This window comes from Leuresthes tenuis, unplaced genomic scaffold (genome assembly GCF_036924035.1).
Source record: "Leuresthes tenuis unplaced genomic scaffold, fLeuTen1.0.hap1 SCAF_17, whole genome shotgun sequence".
Lineage (NCBI taxonomy): Eukaryota > Metazoa > Chordata > Actinopteri > Atheriniformes > Atherinopsidae > Leuresthes > Leuresthes tenuis.
The window spans coordinates 22,669,582-22,688,113 of record NW_027325371.1 but is presented as its reverse complement, the minus strand read 5'-3'; the positions used below and the strand labels follow the sequence as shown (position 1 = coordinate 22,688,113).

Genomic DNA, 18,532 nt, shown 5'->3' with positions numbered 1-18,532 from the left:
CATTGGGCGAGCGGTGGGGTACACCCTGGACAGGTCACTGGTAATATCAGGTCATCAGTACAGAATATTGTTAGATCATTGCAACACATTTTTGTTTAAACAGCATCTGACTAATTTTCAAAAATATCATTATGTTGTAAATGATTGTTTTGAATTAAAACCTGTTTAAACATTGACATTTCGGTCATTTAGGATCAGTAAAGACTGTGAATAATCACACCGAACAAGCTACAAAAAACATTCAATGTCGTTCTTTTACTTAAAAACTATTAATAAGTTCTAAAGGTTTCAAAATATCTTCCTTTTTTTATTAATAATCTAATAAACTAACGAGTCAGTACTTTTTGAGGAATTAGAGCTGCCAGTCCCTTATGGAGTGTTTCAATGACCTTACCACATAACTGGATGGGTTCTGTTGATATAGAGCAGTCTTTAAATAATGCTGCAGATTCTCAATTATAGTAAGACATAAAACCAATCAAGTGTTGCTTTAACTGTATGTTTTGGGTCATTGTCCTGCTGGAAGGTGAATCTCTGTCCCAGTCTCAAATCTCAAAGACTGAAACAGAAGTCATTAAGAATTTCCATGTATTTTGCACGACCCACCATTCCCTCAGTTCTGACCAGTTTTCCAGCCCCTACTATTGAAAATGGAGTTCTTGGGGTGATAAAAGTTATTGGATAGTTTTTTTCTTGATGGGAAAAAAGTTCAGTTTTAGTGTCATCTGACCAAATGACCTTTTTCAATATGTTTGGGGAGTCTCCCACGTGTTTTGGCATTATTTTCTGGCCCTTTTGAATGTACGGCTTATATTGTTACGACAGACGGATACATCAGTGTCCTCTTTCAAGCTCCTTCAGGATTGCCTTCGATCTCTTTGTTGCCTCTCTGATTAATGCCCTCTTAGGAAGTTTTGTGTTGATGCCGTACTCCTTCCATTTTGTTATGATGGATTTAATGGTGCTTTGTAGGAGTTTCCAAGCTTAAATTTGTTTTCTTTTTATAACTGTGGTGGAAATTTTAGTAAGGCACAGAGTCAGTTATTCTCTTCTGAGGAGATAAGAGGCTTTTAATAATGATATCTTGCAAGAGAAAACAACAGTACAAAATACAGAGTTGCTCTGACCACTGAGGCAAAGACACTCAGTTATATTGGCCACTTGTCACGTCATCCTTCCTTCGGTATAGTTGATCATTCCTATCTAGTCTACCTTCCCTCCCCAAACCACAGTTGAAGTTACCCAGACACAGTCGTAAACATCAGCTTCATCCCTGTCCCCCTTAAAGTGCAGCCATCTCATTATACAAGCCCACCATTGTAAAGAGGAATTTAAGAAAACAGGACAGGGTGGTACCTTGCAACTTGGTCATTTGCAGGTCATACACAGTAACACTCAATACAATGCATATAAGAATTAATTTTCCATAACATAACCCAAACCTTATCTATACTTCCCTCCAACTCTCTCCATGACCTACTTTGAGAGCTCCTTGATCTCCATGGTGTCGTCTGCTTGGTGGTGCCTCTTGATTAGGGGTGTCGCAGAATCTGGGGTCTTTCAGAACAGGTTTACATATACTGAGATCAAGTGAAAATTAGATTACACAAAGGTGGACCTTATTTGAATAATTATGCGACTTCTGTAGCTATTTGTTAGCACTAGATCTTATTTAATAATAAATTAGTTAAGAATTTCTGAAAAAATAAATAAAACTCTTTTTCACATTTCATTTTCCAATTAGGACTTGATCAAAAATGTATTATTCATATATTGAAGTAAAGAGTAGAATAACTGCATCTAACCTGAAGTGGTAGACAAGTACACATTTTTCAAACTTGTACGACAAGAGGAAATATATTAAAAGCCATCGGTGTCACATTTCACCTGGTTTTACATGCTTTTCCATGTTTTAATAAATCCAGCAGATGTTCACACATTTAAAGAGATTTTCTAATCCAATCTGTAAAGAAGATAAAGAAAAAATCATACTGATCAGGCATTGATTTTTTTGTTCACTGAGCAACAAATTTGTTATTATCAATTATATAATAAATTATTATCAATTACATTTGAGTGTGTTTCCAAATTTGTGAAATAGGGTGGTTATGTGGGTCATATAATAAATAAAGGCTGTTCATTATTACTGGTTTTACTGGGATAAACATGCATGCCTGCTGTTACTGTAAGACTCCTGAGGGTGGCAGCAGAGGATCAATTAGCAGTTATTCTTTTTTTTTTAAAAACTATTACACAAAGCAACAAGTGAATATAAACAGCCTTTATGAAACATCTGCAGAGATTCCAACAATGTTTCTAAGCACCAGGCACAAAAATATCCGGATGTATCAATGCGTGCGCACGCAAGAATCCAAACACATTCCGTTTGTACATCCCAGTCAACGTGGAATTCAGCGCACATGTCAGAGTACCCGACTCCTCCCTGTCCACGCCTCTACTTAAATATGCAAATCATATTTAAATGAGCCCTGCACCTGCGATTCCTCTCTCTGCACGATCAGAAAATAAAGAAAACAGAATGAGTAAGACGGGAAAAATAATAACTTGACGGAAAAGCGTGATGGAGGTGCAACTTTCTGAAGTGGAGGCCCACAAAAAATGTGCTCTTTGGCACGCTGTCCTACAATATAAGCAGCAAACGTAAGGGGAGTGGGTGGGAGAGCGTGAGCGAGGCCTTTAATGCTGTGGGGTCTGAGAAGCGCACACAAGCAGAGGTGAAAAAGAAGTGGTCCGATATTAAGGTGGATGTGAAGCGGAAACAGGCGGGGGAGGCTCAACTGTGGGTGACACTCAGTGGCGGCTGGTGAAAAAAATGGTGGGGCTGGTGTGCCAAAAGATTTCCTGCCTAATCTAGCATAAGCATTCAAATGAACAGTCGAAAAATGACACCAGTTAAATGGTCTTGTACTTGTATAGCGCTTTTCTAGTCTAACTGACCACTCAAAGCGCTTCACTACATGCCACTACATGGTGGTCTACCTTATTTGAAGAGAAGCTTCAAGAGGCCGTTGGCCAGTCCTTTCTCTCAAACCAAGTTACATAATAGCTACGATTTTGGCGCTTTTCTTTCTGTGTAATTTGGATATCCTTTGGATGATGTGCCCCTACTTTTCTGACCTAAGGACATTGAAGAAAACGGATTCGAAAGTAAATAATCCACTTCGTTGACGCCGATGCCTGCCATTGTCAAAGTTTCGTCCTACACACGCAATCAAGTAGAGTCGTCTGTGATTGGCCCAAATCTTCTGGCTTTGGGCTGTACAGATTTAGCCCAAATAAGCCGCAAATGGAGGCGGCGGGACTTGCAACCTGTCACTCAAATGTTGCAGAAAAGTCAAGTGTAACTGAGTTGCTTCGCTTGGGCTGTAAATAATTAGCCCATTTTGACCGATTTCATGGGTTTCAGTCCAGATTTTGCTCCGCCTCTGATCAAAACTGAAAAAACAATTTGTTTAAAGTTTTCATTTAATTATTTATATATTATATTCTATTTTTTATTGAATAATGTAGGGAGGGCTGAGCCCTGTTAGCCCAATTATACCAGCCGTCACTGGTTGTCACACTTATTTTTTCCCCCGTAGTGTAGGTCAGAGTCTGGGAGTTGCACTACGAAAAAAAAACTATCGCTGGCTCCTCATGTAGCTTTAGCAATCCTAAACCTTCACGCATTTTGCATAGCAGTTGGGGCTAAATCTACAGTGCCCCACAGGCGTTAAATTTGGCGACGTTGATAAGCCAATTATTCATGATTTCCCCCTAGAAACCATAACCGGATTGGCTGTTTAGCTGCAGGTCTGGGGCTATTTGCCGATAGCCCCATGAGAGAATGATACACTGTCTGTCACTGGAAATCCACTGTTTAATGGGTGTCATTTGGTGGAAATTATGTTTAAATGATTCAAATTGCATGTAGCTCCTCACAATATTAAGTAAAACTGACACTGATAAAAAAAAATGCTATTTACTTTTTTCTCTCAACAGTTACTAACTTTAACCACCAACTATGATGCTATGAAGACGGATAGAAATTGGGGTTGCACATGCTCATTGCACGTCACAGGGACTAATATTAGGACAATTACACAAATAAAGTGTAAATATATGAATGCCTTGTACCAGGCCACCCCCACAAAGCATTTGTGCATCACATACAATCTGTACATTGATGGAATGAAAATGTTTCCTGTTGATATACAAATTTATCATGTGATGGGCTTTTATAGCACTGTGTGTGCAGTCGATAGCTCCGATTACATTAGGAAAACCAGCTCTCACTTCAAATTGCGCTTCAATGTTGGCCTGTTCAACTGCATTGTGGGAATTTGATATACCTGCTGAGATGCAGATAATTCCGTCTCACGCGGCTGGCATGGCTTGGCTCAGGGTCGACTGGCACAGTCCCAATTGGTTGGCCAGCTCCCTCTGGAATGTCCCAGTTGCTTAAACCCCAATGTACATGTCACCTGTGGCACAAACAGCGCATGGCTCCTCGCTGTGTTGTGCTCCAGCGCCGGCTGCAGCTCTGCGCACAGTTCCAGCAGCATTGCCCTCAAAATGGCTGATGAGCCAGTTGTCATCATGTGCCAGCAAATCCTGTCAGTCTCTGAACACACGCTTTCTTCCAATTGCACCATTTACAATGTCTTCCAATACCGCTAAAGCAGCCATTGTTTTAATGGTATGCATTGCAATACTTTGCACATGCTTTTATATCCACTCATGTAATTGCAGACACGTGTGTTAATTGTTCATGTGTCTCAAGGGTGCACATCACTCATTCTGAGGACAAATTGTGTTCACATTTATTTATTATAACAGTTTCCCAACATCACCTCTAAGTGTCGCCAAAGAATCAATAGCTGTATAAAAGTGCATACGCCAGCCCTGAAGTTGGCATGAGGCATCGCACATTTCTCTCATTTCTCATTTCACTCTTGATACATCTGATCGTTGACGTGAAAAAGTGTGTACGCCAATTTTTCGTACGTACGCACCCTTTGTACACGAGGCTCCTGGTGTTGTTATTAACATCAGGGAGAAGGAGGTGAAATATGAGCCCTGAGGCTTTCAAAAGTTTCCAGGCCTCTTGTAACAGAAGAAGTTCCTTCTCTCACAGCAGTCTCTGATCACAAAGGAGGTGCTGCTGTTCTTCGCCAGGATGCCACACCTAAAAGTCGGTCAGCTTGGAATATCCTTGTACTACACCTGTTCTCCACCCACCCAGAACCACTCATCACCCAGGAAACGCAGGCCCGTCCACACTTAATAACATTTAAGAGAGAGATCAATATAAAGACAGAGGATGAGTTGCTCAACAACACCAATACAGTGCAGAAAACTGTCCCACCTCATCAGTGGTTGCCTGTTCTGCTCTCTCTCGTGCGTAGTCATGGTCATCTGCAGTGATCAGGGTGGCCAGGTTGTAGCTGTGCTTCCTGAGCACAGAGACTGCATTCTCTGAGTCCTCTCCTCCCAGAAACTTGCGGTGTTCTTATGCCTCCTTCCACGTCTTATTCTCCTTCACCAGTGTTTCATCATAACAAATTAAATAAATTGTTTTCTGATAGGAAGTATTTCTCCATGCTGCTGGTTTAAACGTGACAACACAATGTTCATGTTGAGGGCCATTTAGTTCTGCATGAAACACGAGTAGAATACAGATATGAATGCTCAGATTAAATCATCTAGAAATGAGAACAAATCACTTATCAGTACCACGAGTTTTGTGATGGTGAGGTTAATCACTGAATTTCAACAGAGATTTCAAATAAATGGTCAGATTATGACCCATCGTCAAAAAACAGAACACTATAAATGTAACGCTAGATATTTTGGCTTTATTTATTTATATACTGGATATTTCTAGGCGCAGGGGCGTTGAGGGTGTCCGATTTGGCAACCTCAGAATCGGGTCTCTGCTTTTTGCAGATGATGTGGTTCTGTTAGCGTCGTCGGGTCGTGACCTTCAGCTCTCACTGGAGCGATTCGCAGCCGAGTGTGAAGCGGCTGGGATGAGAATCAGCACCTCTAAAGCCGAGACTATGGTTCTCACCTGGAAAAGGGTGAAATGCTCTCTCCGGGTCAGGAATGAGATCCTTCACCAAGTGGAGGAGTTCAAGTATCTCAGGGTCTTGTTCATGAGTGAGGGACGAATGGAGTGTGAGATTGACAGGCGGCTCGGTGCAGTGTCTGCAGTGTTGTGGGCTCAGGAGCTGAGCCAGAAGGCGAAGCTCTCTATTTATCGGTCAATCTACGTTCCCATCCTCACCTATGGTCACGAGTTTTGGGTAGTGAATCGCAAAATGAGCAGCAGGGAGACAAAGATGCAGATGTTCTTCATCATGTTTTTATTGAAGAACTTCCATATAGCTGCAGTCACATTCAATTTTATGTTTAAAAGAACGAAGAGAAAGAAAATCCTGAAAAGTTCCTTGTAAATGATTTAACACATTTAGTTTTTATACAACTGCCATTTTAAATAAAAAGTTGTATAAATGTATTTTTCTCATATTTGGATTACAATTGTAAATATCCTCATTGATATCTTTTTTAATTAGTTAAAAAGACAAAAGCAGAACATTAGGCTGCAGCACTGACTGCAAGGGACGAATATATGAAAGATTGTATTCAATAATAAAGAGAAGGTCTACATTTCATAAAATAAATAAACCAAAGACAAATCATCCTCCCTGTCAGAACTGAGCCCCCTGTGATCAATAATCATGCTGTTAGATCTGTCCAGTCTGCAACCCACCCTGCTCTGGCAAAGTTCAACCCAACACTATCTGGCAACAACTGGACTTGTTGATAAGACCTGAGCTTATTCACAGTGAAATAAAGGCAAACACTCTGTCACAGCCACAGCTGCAACTCCAGGTTCTGCTTTGTGTTTTTTCTTTTCCTGATTTTTCCTTCCATCTTGGAAGGGATGATATGCAGCCCTGACACATCCGTTTTCTATCTGTTCCTAATTACCTTCCAGGTATAAATACTTTGTCGTCTTTGCCAGATAGTCAGCATTATCAGTTATCATTCTGGTTTTCTATGTTGAGCTATAGTCTTGTGTGTTTTGGATTTATTCTTATGTTTTTTGGATTTCCGCTTCTTTGAATTATATGTGTCATGTGTCTGACATGACATCAGCTACTTTCTGAATGGAAGGTATCATTTCTTTGTTGTTTTTGTTTGTTGTTTAATTTTTTTTGAGAACATTTGGTGGCTTTATGAAGTTCAGATGTTTATCTTATTTTATTTACAGAATAATGTGTTTTAAAAACATGCTGTCCTAAAGCTCCTTCCACTGACAAACACAGCAGCACTCACCTCAGGCCACAGCAGCATTAAAGACAGCTTTGATGCTCTGCTTCAGCGTCCCTGTCAGAGCACTCAATAAGACCGCAAACCTGCAGAGTGGATATGCAGAGTGACCAACCACCTGTGTCATTCATTGAGCTCCATAGTCTGCCTCTCTGTCACTCTTCCTTCCTGTCTCCTCTAAGTTCTGCTTTGCATCTTGTCTTTAATCCTTCGATAACAGTGGAAAGCCTTACACTGTGTCATGGAAGCATTCCTACAAGCATCTTTCTAGCATGAATATGGAGTACACTGTGTATTGTAATACTTGTGATTACGGACAATAAAGATAAATGCCTTTTTAGCGGTGTGTCGGGTTCTATAGCTTAGCATGGCTATCAGTTCTCTTCCTCCGTCTCCTGCTTAAATGAAGAATCTTCTTCACACACCAGAGTAAGTCACAGAGTTCCTCAGGGTTCTGTGCTTGGACCGATTCTTTTTACTTTATACATGCTTCTATTTGGTAACATTATTAGACAGCATGGCATAAATTTCCATTGCCATGCTGATGATACTCAGCTGTGCTTATCTATGAAACCAGATTAAACCAATAGGTTGGTCGGACTAAAAGCATGTCTTAAATACATAAAGACCTGGATGACTCAGAACGGTCTGCTTTTAAATTCAGACAAAATTGAAGTTGTTCTCTTTTGACCTGAGCGCTTCAGGGAGAAATTGTCTAGCTATATAGTTAAGATGGTATTTCCTTGGCTTCTAGTTCTACAGTGAGGAACCTTGGAGTAATTTTTGACCAGAATTTATCATTTGACGCACATATAAAACTGGTTTCTCAGACTGCCTTCTTTCACCTTCGTAATATTGCTAAAATCAGGAACATCCTGTCTCAGGGTGATGCAGAGAAACTAGTCCATGCATTTGTTACTTTAACATTGGACTACTGTAATTATTTATTATTGGGCTGTCCCACATATTCTCTGAAAAGCCTCCAGATGATGATGGCCACCCTTCCTGAGTCTGGTTCTGCCAGAGGTTTCTTCCTGTTAAAAGGGAGTCGTTCCTTTCCACAGTCGCCACAGGCACGCTCAGGATGGGAGATTGGACTGAAGACAAGTTTCGGTGCAATCTGTTGGTTTCCTTAGCTAAGATATTGTTTTTGAATTGGCTCTACATGAATTAATTGGATTATTTTGAAATTAATTAATTGGATTTCATTGGATTATTATTACAATTAATTGAGTTCCAATTGGCTTGAATTGGACTATATTATTTAAGTGCCTTGAGATGACATTTGTTGTAATTTGGCGCTATATAAATAAAGCTGAATTGAATTTAATTGAATTGAGGGCTGGTGGGCAAACTGAAGTGGGTCAAGAGCAGATCCCACTTGAGGTCTGATGTGGGCCAGAACCAGTTTCTTAAGTTCCTTCATGACATGTAACATGTGTGTGACTGGTCGGAAGTCATAAAGCCCAGATGGGGCAGCCTTCTTGGGTACCACAGGCAGGAGGTCTTCCATAGCACCAGCGTCTTCTGCTTCAGTTGAAGATATGCTGCATGATAAAAGACAGGTGACTTCAGGACCCTGGAGCTGACATGATCAGGGACAGCAGACCTGCCCTGACCTCCACCTGTCTCCTAACTTGCTTTGTTGTCACATTCATTTGATGTGTGTGAAGGGGGAGCAAAAGCCAACACTTTGGTGGTTGAAGTCGGTCTATGCTTATCCGAACAACACTCCAATGAATGTGTCAGATCGAGGCAAAAGGTGGTCCAATTTCTTTTCACAACAGGTCCCAACTTTTTAGAGACATGTTGCTGCCACATCAAATACAAGATGAGCTAATATTTTTTCTGAAATAGTGAAATGTCTCACTTTCAATATTTTACGTTTTCCATCTTCTGTTGTGAATAGAATATTTATGAGATGCATATCAGTGCATTTGGTTTGTATTTACATTTTACAAAGCGTCAAAGCTTTTTCTTTTCTTTTTTTTTTAAAATTGGAGATGTAAAACAATCACAAACAAACAAAGTTGTGGCTCAGTTACTTAATCACATCAAACAAAACTTACCTAAAGGTAATATTGACCTAATCTTTTTATCCCCAAAATACATCTGTTTCAACAACTGTGAAAACAAAGTGAAAAAATGACTAATACAAATACCAAATGCAGAAATAGTTCTGGTTCAAATAACATATTGAGACTTATTATTTTAGAGCATCATACTTTTTTCATCTGTCTGATAGTCATAACAATATGTGCCTTAGATGTGTACAAATTTCCCCTTTTGAAACTTTTGTGTCCTCATCTCTTGTTCCAAGTTAAAACTCAAGAACAGACACTCTAAGTCAAAGTCAGAAGTCAAAGTCAAATTTATTTGTATAGCACATTTCATGTACAAAACAATCTCAAAGTGCTTTACAATAAAAGCATTGCAGCGGGGAGTGGAAAAAGCATTGATAATACATAAAAGAATATAAAGAGAAAGAAATTAAAATTATTAAAACAAGCAACAGTCTAAATAAATTAGAAGATACCGTGCAGATTTCATGCATAGACACATGAGAAAATAAATGTTTTTAACCTAGATTTAAAAATGTCTACATTTGGTGACTGGCAGTTTGTTCCACTTGTTTGCAGCATTACAGCTAAATGCTGCTTCTCCATGTTTACTCTGGACTCTGGACTGGACCAGCTGACCTGAGTCGTTGGATCTAAGAGCTCTGCTAGGTTTATATTCTCTGAACATATCACAGATGTATTTTGGGCCTAAACCATTCTGGGATTTGTAAACCATCAGTAGGCTTTTAAAATCTGTTCTGTGACCTCTTAGTCCTGGTTAAAACTCTAGCAGCAGCGTTTTGGATGAGCTGCAGATGTTTAATGCTCTTTTTGGGAAGTCCAGTTAAAAGACCATTACAGTAATCAAGTCTACTGCAGATGAATGCATGGATGAGTTTCTCCTGGTCTTTTTGGGAGAGAAAACCTTTAATTCTGTTGATGTTTCTGAGTTGGTAAAAAGCTGCCTTGGTGACAGCTTTGATGTGGCTGTTGAAAGTCAGATCTGAGTCTATCAACACTCCAAGGTTACAAACTTGGTCATTGATTGTAAGGGCCACTTACAGATTCAAAGCTGCCAATTGTAAAAAAATAACTAGCGCCAAATAAAGGACCTGAACCAGTTAAGGACAGCTCCAGAAAGTCCAACCCAGTTTCCCAGCCTGTGCAATAGGATTCTGTGATCTACAGTATCAAAAGCAGCACGGAGATCCAACAGAACCAGGACTGAAACATAACCAGAACCAGTATTCAACCCAATGTCGTTTAACACTTTCACCAGAGCTGTTGCAGTGCTATGATGATGATTGAAAGTTATCAAGAAAGTTATAATTCAGAAAGTCGTTGAACTGGTTAAATACAACTTTCTCAATAATCTTGGATATGAAAAAGAGGTTAGAGACAGATCTGTAGTTGTTCATCATAGAGGTGTCTAGAGTTCTCTTTTTTAGGAGTGGCTTAAAGGCAACCGTCTTTAGTGACTTGGGAAAAATGCCTGACGCCAGTGAGCTATTAACTATTTGTAGGAGATCACTCTCTACTGAGGTAAAAACAGTTTTTAAAAAGTCAGATGGTATTATGTCAAGAGTGCAAGTTGTTGATTTCAGATGCCAAACAGTTTCCTGTAGGATTTTTAAATCAACAATATTAAATTGTGACATAACGTCAGAGTTATTTCTAGGTTTTAGACACTGAATAGTTTTCTTGTTTGTCTGTGTGTTGTGAATGTTTTGTCTAATTGTCTAAATTTTTTGGCAAAGAAAGTTGGCAAATTCGTTGCATTTCTCAGTGGAGAGGAGGTCTGGGTTTAACGGTTTAGGAGGATTTGTGAGTTTTTCAATCATAGCAAACAGAGTTCGAGACATCCTTATTAATAATTTCAGATAAATGCAGCTGTCTGGCCTTGCACAGCTAATTGTTATAATTACGCAGGCTTTGTTTGTACAGCTCATAGTTAATCTGAAGCTTTGTTTTCCTCCACTTACGTTCAGCTTTCTTGCATTTTCTTTTCAGGTTTTTGACCATAGTGGTGTTTCTCCATTGTGTTTTCTATTTGCTCAAGGTGCTCATGATTCTTATCGCTGCAACAGCTTCCATTATAATAAAAATTTTGAAGTTGAAATGATCCAGCAGTCCGTCAGCCGACTCTGTGCTCATAGTTGGTAACATAGCTACAGCCTCCCTAAACTGAGCACTTGTTTTCTCATTAATGTACCTCTTCTTAACTGAGAAGCTGGTTGTTTGAACATTCTGAGTGGTCAATAAATCAAATAAAATACAGAAATGATCAGACAAGGCCAAATCAGATCACACCCTAACCCTAACCCTCTAAGAGACAAATGTCAGGTAACTTGTTGAAAAAAAAAGTCTGACCCTTCTGATTCAAATATCCTCATCTATGAAATCAAGAAAGTGCTACATGACCAGCTGCAGGGAAGCAGGTGTTCAGGACCCTGTGGCAGGTTGAGGAGACCGCTGCTCTGCAGAGGCAACACAGGAGCCGTGGAATGAGTCAGGGAGGTCCTTGGCGTGCTCAACCAGTGTATAGGAATCTCTGATGTCAGTCAGGCCAAACCAGAAGACGGTCCATACTCCATTTACAAAGCTGCCGTCACAATGCTTAAAATACCTGCACAGACAAAAAGGGAAAACATATTAAACTGAAATGTATTTTGTAACAAAAATTGTTTCAATTCTAAAACGGTACATCTAAAGTTGTATGTCTTGGCTGCTGCCCGATAAGCAAAAGTAAGGGTAAGGTATAATCTGATATTTCCAGCATAGATGGGCAGAATATCAGGTGATTACAATCTGATGTGTGCAAGGTCATGTTGTAGCAGTCTGCTGGTATTTTATAGGATTTAATCAAAACAAACATACTGAACAACTGCACTCTGCTGAAGAACTTCTAAAGGCGTCACTACGGATGCTTTTACTGGAGTTCCTACTTTTACCACCTTAACTTTAGAAATTCTTTGCTCTCTGATAGTAAAGTTGACTTGGGCCGAACTGATTGCTGTTTAACATTATTAGAGTGGTTCTAAAATCTAATTCCTCAAAGATCTGAGTTTTTCTCAGTGAATGTGAGCTTCTTAAGGTTCAGGATTCCTGGAGTTGAATTTAAACTGGTCAAATCTCAACACCCCAGCCTATACACTGTCAATAGATACTCCTATCCCTTCCGATCACACAGAGGATCCTCTGGTTGCTCATTCTGGTTGGTTACCACTGGTTTTTAACTCTTTTCAGGCTAAAATCTAACACTCAGCCCTAGGAAAGGTAAGATTTATCTGTTGAAGCACTGGATTGAGAAAGACAGTTCAGACTGTACTTCCAACTTCAGTCCCTTTATTACTTACATCCTATTTTATAGCAAAAGTTTTATTTTCAATTTCTATGTCAACACATACATGTCTTCGTGGTGACAACCCTAACCATCACCAAATTTCAAGCCTAATCCTAAATCTAAGTTTTGACCCCAAGAAATCTCTTTAAACACATGGGCCCCACCATTTAGTCCCCATAAAACACTCTGGACCGCACACGTACAGTATCAGAATAGTAAAACAAGTGTACACACACTCACATGCAGAGTCTACATTGTATAAATTTACGACTGTCTACGGTAAACAAAACAAAGATATAAAAACACTTCTGCAGACAACTGATCAGACGTCCGTTTCACAAAGCAGTTTTTGCTATGGGGGAAACTCTGAGTTTTCCGTTTCACAAAGGGAGGTAACTCAAACCAGAGAAAGAGGGGTAACTCTAGCCCGTTTCAGAGAGAGGGCTACCTTAAGCTCTCGGTCAGTTACCGTAGTAACAGACTCCATGAACCTAACTTGGTCGGGACCAGGTTTTTCTCAGTAAACCTCGAGTTTCTCTTTGTCTCCGCCCTCTGTCAGCCACACGCACCATTTTATTTCCTCATTCATTTGTTCAGTCAGCAGGCGAGTTTTTGGCGTAGCCTAGTTCTTCTAGTTATAGAAGTCCATTATGCAAAGTAGGAGGCGACATTTTGCACGAACATGGCATGTCCTTTTGACAACGATCCCGTGGATGATGGTGCAGTATTACTGCGCAGAGAATTAAATATTCGTCAGGAGATGGTTATCAGGTTATCGTAGATGTTTAGCATTTAGCACAGACAATTATCTTCTTGAGCGGCACCATCAGAATCTGTTGGGACAAAATGAATAGATGAATAGGCTTAAAAAATATATCTATAGGCCCATTACATTTTATAAAGGCACTTGTGTCTTGGGGGTGGACTCAGAGGATGAGCTCCCTCAGCCACTGGCCTTCCAATATTCTGGCTTAGGGCCAGCTCCTCTGCCTCCTTTAGAGGTGGCGGTGCTGGGTCACCACCTGTTTTACAGGCATCTGCCTTCTTTCTGTTGGCTGAGTAGAAGTCTGTATTAGTTTAAATAGGCGTAATTATTTAACAGAACATGATATAGATGAGAAGACATTTATGTGTGTGAAAACAGCATTATGTTGCGGATAAAGCAACTGCACAGTCAAATAGCCACTTAATATTTACTTTACAGTGTAAAACATGATCAAAATGAGGTACCTCCATGCCAAGGTCTTACCTGTTTGAACAATGTTTTTGTATTTCATCTTAAGCTGCTACCAAGTGTGCTTCTCCCCTGCGGGATTGCAGGGAAATAAAATGAAAAATGAAATAAATGAAGGGCTGCACGGTGTGGTGTGGCGGTTAGCACCATTGTCTCAAAGTGAGAGGGTTCCAGGTTCAATCCCCACCTGTGGCCTTTCTGTGTGGAGTTTGCATGTTCTCCCTGTGTATGTGTGGGTTCTCTACGGGTACTCTGGCTTCCTCCCACCATCCAAAAACATGCATGTTAGGTTAATCGGTGTCTCTAAATTGTCCTTAGGAGTGAGTGTGAGCATGCATGGTTGTTTGTCTCTTTGTGGCCCTGTGATGGACTGGCGACCTGTCCAGAGTGTACCCCAACTCTCATCCGATGACTGCTGGGATAGGCTCCAGCCCCCCTGTAACCCGACCAACGGATTAAGTGGGTATAGAAAATGGATGGATGAAATAAATGAACTCAAGAAGTTTTCCCCTGTAATATTATTGTGATTGCAAAGGACACAGGATTACATTTAAACTTACGCACTGACCCGAGCAGCAATGTTTTCCCACGCTGTCTCCCTCTCTTTTGCAGCTTCACTTCTTTCTAAAAATGTGTTGAAACTCACCGTGTGAGCGCATTAAGATTTCCAATTCGTGGTTGGTGAAAAACGTAGCCCTCCTCTTCCCCGTTGCCATGGTGACTTGTCGAATCGGGGCTCCATTTGTGCTGGCTTTCTATAGTTGTGGTGCACACGCTTAACTCAAGGTGAAACTACTCAGAGTTGACTAAACTAACTCAAATCAGCGTTTCTGGAACAGGAAACTCAGAGTTTTCTATCTCAGAGTAGATCAACTCAGAGTTCAGGATTAGACTCAGAGTTTGTTGAACCTGCTTTGTGAAACAGACCCCAGGTATATTGTTAAGTTTACCTACAAAGACTTCTAGTCACAAGATTTGCATTGGTATTTCAGAAACAACATTTTCAAATGTTTTTTAGAAAATCGCTGTCAGTGTAGTTGCAGTGATATGAAAAAGAAAGTACATCCTCTTTCAGTTCCAAGGTTTTACGTGTCGGGACATAATAAAAAAAATCTTTACCGGGTCATAGAATGAGGTACATACAACCTCAGAAATAACAACAACACATAACATATAACTATCACTATTCATTCAACAAAAGCTAAGCAAAACTGCTGAAGGATTGTGAGAAACACTAAGTTCATCCCATTATTCGTTGGCTTGTTGAGCCACTTTTAGCAGCAGCAACTCAAAGCAGTCATTTTCTGTATTATGTTGTCAGTACGTTAACATTGTGAAGGAATTTTGTCCTACTCTGCTTTACAGCATTGCTTCAGTTCATTGAGGTTTGCAGCTCTCTTATGGTCCCACCACAGCATTTCAATCAGGTTGAGGTCTGGACTTTGACTGGACCATTGCAACACCCTGATTCTTTTTTTTTTTTAAACAGACATTCTGTTGTAGACTTGCTGCTGTATTTGGGATCATTGTCCTGTTGATGAGCCAGTTTCAGCCAAGCTTTAGCTGTCAGATAGATGGCCTCATATTTGACTCTTGAATACTTTGGTATACAGAGGAGTTCAGGGTGGAATAAATGACTGCAAAGGTGTCCAAACTCTGTGGCTGCAAAACGAGCCCAAATCATTAGCCCTCCACCACCGTGCTTGACAGTTGGTATGAGGTGTTTGACCTGATGGTTTTAACCAAACATGGCGCTTTGCACTATGACCAAACATTTCCACTTCGCTTTTTTAAGATCACTGCTGATATATTTTTTTCTTGGCATTGACTTAACAAACAACTGAATGGTGAAAGGTTAAATATGCTCAAATGCAGACCTTTTTTTTCCAGGGAAAGCCATGCGTATTTCAGCAAGACAATACTAAACCACATACTGCATCTATAACAATTGCATGGCTTCATAGTGGAAGAGTCTGGGTGCTGGACTGAAAACATTTGGTGCATCATGAGACAGAAGATACAACAAAGAAGACCCAGGATGGATAAGCAGCTACAATCTTATCTCAGACAAGAATGGGACAACCATCCCAAAGGTTCAGCAATAGTGTTCCCAGAATTACAGACAGTCCTAAAAGAAAAGGGGGTGCTACACAGTGCTAAACATTCACCTTTCCCAATTTTTTTAGACGTGTTGCTGCCATCAGTTTCAAGATGAGCTAATATTTGTCATGAAAAAGCATGTCTCACTTTAAACATTTGATGTTTACTATGTTCTAGTGTGAATAAAATATTAGTTTTGCTAATCGTTGATTAGTTGCATTGTGCTTTTAGTTACATGAGACAGCATCCCAACTTTTTGGGGTTTTAATGACAAAAAATGTGAGCATGTGTTTTTGTCTTACCATGGGTTGATCTTGTTGGTGGCTCTTGATCTCCAAAACAGTTTGCCCAGGTCTTCTTTTATACACTCCCACAGGATGTGACTGGTGCCCTGGCCCTGCTTACTGCTGCTCACCACAAACTTGTCGAGGTAGGGAGTGCCGCCATTCACAGGCTCCATGGTGATGATGGCTGCAGCGCTGTAGCTAAAGGGACACAGACATGCAATGTATTTCTTTTATTTCTCATGTAGTGGACACAGCCCCGGGCTAACTCTGCCCCAATGAAAGCCGGCTAGTATAAAGTCCTACGTGAGCTGCCCTTCTCTCTCTTCCCCTCTCAGGCCTCCTAGCTGGTTGTGAGTGGTTGACAGCCCTTATTTATCTGTCCAGTAAGGGTGAGTCTGGCTAAGTTTAAGTTTCTTTTATTTTTATTTCAGAAGCTTTATTGTGGAGAGGCAAAGCACTTGTGGTGAGTTATCCTCATGTAGTTGCATGAGAGCAGAAGCACTGGAATTCCAATATAGGCTGTACCATGTGATGTGGGGATTGCACAGTAACACTAGTGCGCACCCCTCATTGTAGTCTGCTTCTCCAGAGGTAGTTTCTGCTTTCTTTTTCCATAGGTTCAAGGTCTATTTTTAATATCTTAAACATTTTATAATCATACAAAGGCTGTATTCTCGTTAACAAGGATTTCATTTTAACTACATTTACTTTCAGTTATCTATATTTTTGGCTTATTTTAGTAGATTATAAAGACAGGAGGCTGATTGTGATAAGCCGTTTTCACACATGAACAGCAGGAGATGTTCAGGAGAATGTGCAGACAATTTGGTCTGGTCTTTTTCCATAGTTGCCGCTCACACATGCATGTCACAGAAAGAGGTTTTCTGCTGGAGATGTGCTCCCTGGCTGGAAATGCGAGGAAAGGGATGCAGGGGAATGGGTGTATAGAAGGCATAGGAGGCAGCAGAAATGTGCAGAACCTCCACTCTGGAAATGGCTGTGTTTCTTTACAACTTGTTGAGAATAGCAGATGAGGCATGTATCTGTACAGATCCACAACAGCAATAAGTGAGAGGAAAGCAGCACATGCATGAGAAAACACACATTCACTCATACATTCTCCAAAAATACTTTCTTGTTCATACATTCATACAAAGTCTCAACATCTGATGTTCCAGAGATTTTACAGAGCAGGGTGGAAAATCTCAGTGGAAAGTTTCAGACACTTGCATGCCACCATTCCAGAGTGCATATGTGAGAGCATATAGACTGACCCTGATCAGGTTTTACATGTGGAAATATTCTAGGACCTTCAATTAAGAAATATTTTCCTGGAATAGTTTCACACACCCTTCAGAAAGGTAGATGGAGTGCAGCCGTCCTTTTAGAGAGTCCATGTAATCCTGCCGCAGAGTTTTATCAAACGACTTGTTGATGAGAGCCAGCAGACGGTCCACATCGATCTCATCCAGAGACCTGTACCTGTACACACAAAAACAATTATGTACCCGAAAATGCAATAAGTGTGTGTGTGCCTGTGTGTGTGATTCAAAACTGTGTGTTTCTTTGTGCTTTTAAACTTGTATGGTAACACCAGCCTTGTGTAAGAGGTTAACCTTAGATTCTGACCTTAGAGACTTTAAATTTAGGGCAACAGATCAGATTACATGGGTTTGTGTAATTTCTACTGACCGGTGTATGGGGTCTCCATTCTTAAAAAGTGTCCCAGATCCTGACATGGAGAAAAAGAAGTTATTAGAATTAGATTTTTTTTAAAACAAAAACACCCATAAACATTTGAATTATGTTGCATGTTTTTTAGGTAGGAAAAAACCTTCCCCCACTCTTACAAGTATGGTGCCCTCTTGGCTTACATCTTAAAATAGGCAGCTTTCTATAAATATCAATATATATGTGTGTGTGTACGTGTGTATGCATGTGGGACAAGTATTGGGTCATTCACTGGCCTCACCCCTGTGGCTGAACAACTCAGTGAGCAAAGTGCTCGCCGAGGTGATTACAGCAGAGGAATCTGTCGGCAGTTGATTGAGAAGTCTGGCAATGGTGGTCACTTTACGTCGCTCTGTTGCACTCAACCACGCCGCCACGGACAGACCGGGAAGGTCGGTGGGCAATGACACTGTGTCGAGCACCTGTTACACAAAAAGGA

The 18,532-nt window shown here is 40.4% G+C and overlaps 1 protein-coding gene across 1 annotated transcript in view; it reads right to left on the bottom strand.

The window, feature by feature from the left end:
* Nucleotides 1-9,552: 9,552 nt before the first annotated feature.
* nags (N-acetylglutamate synthase) overlaps nt 9,553-18,532 on the bottom strand; it is a 31,595-nt gene continuing 22,615 nt past the window's right edge. The window contains exons 4-9 of the mRNA XM_072368580.1: nt 18,335-18,515; nt 18,055-18,094; nt 17,713-17,844; nt 16,378-16,560; nt 11,715-12,024; nt 9,553-9,647 (exon numbers count right to left, since the gene is read on the bottom strand). Coding sequence (XP_072224681.1) covers nt 11,841-12,024; nt 16,378-16,560; nt 17,713-17,844; nt 18,055-18,094; nt 18,335-18,515 — 720 coding nt within the window. The 3' untranslated portion in view covers nt 9,553-9,647; nt 11,715-11,840. The remainder of the gene's footprint in view (nt 9,648-11,714; nt 12,025-16,377; nt 16,561-17,712; nt 17,845-18,054; nt 18,095-18,334; nt 18,516-18,532) is intronic.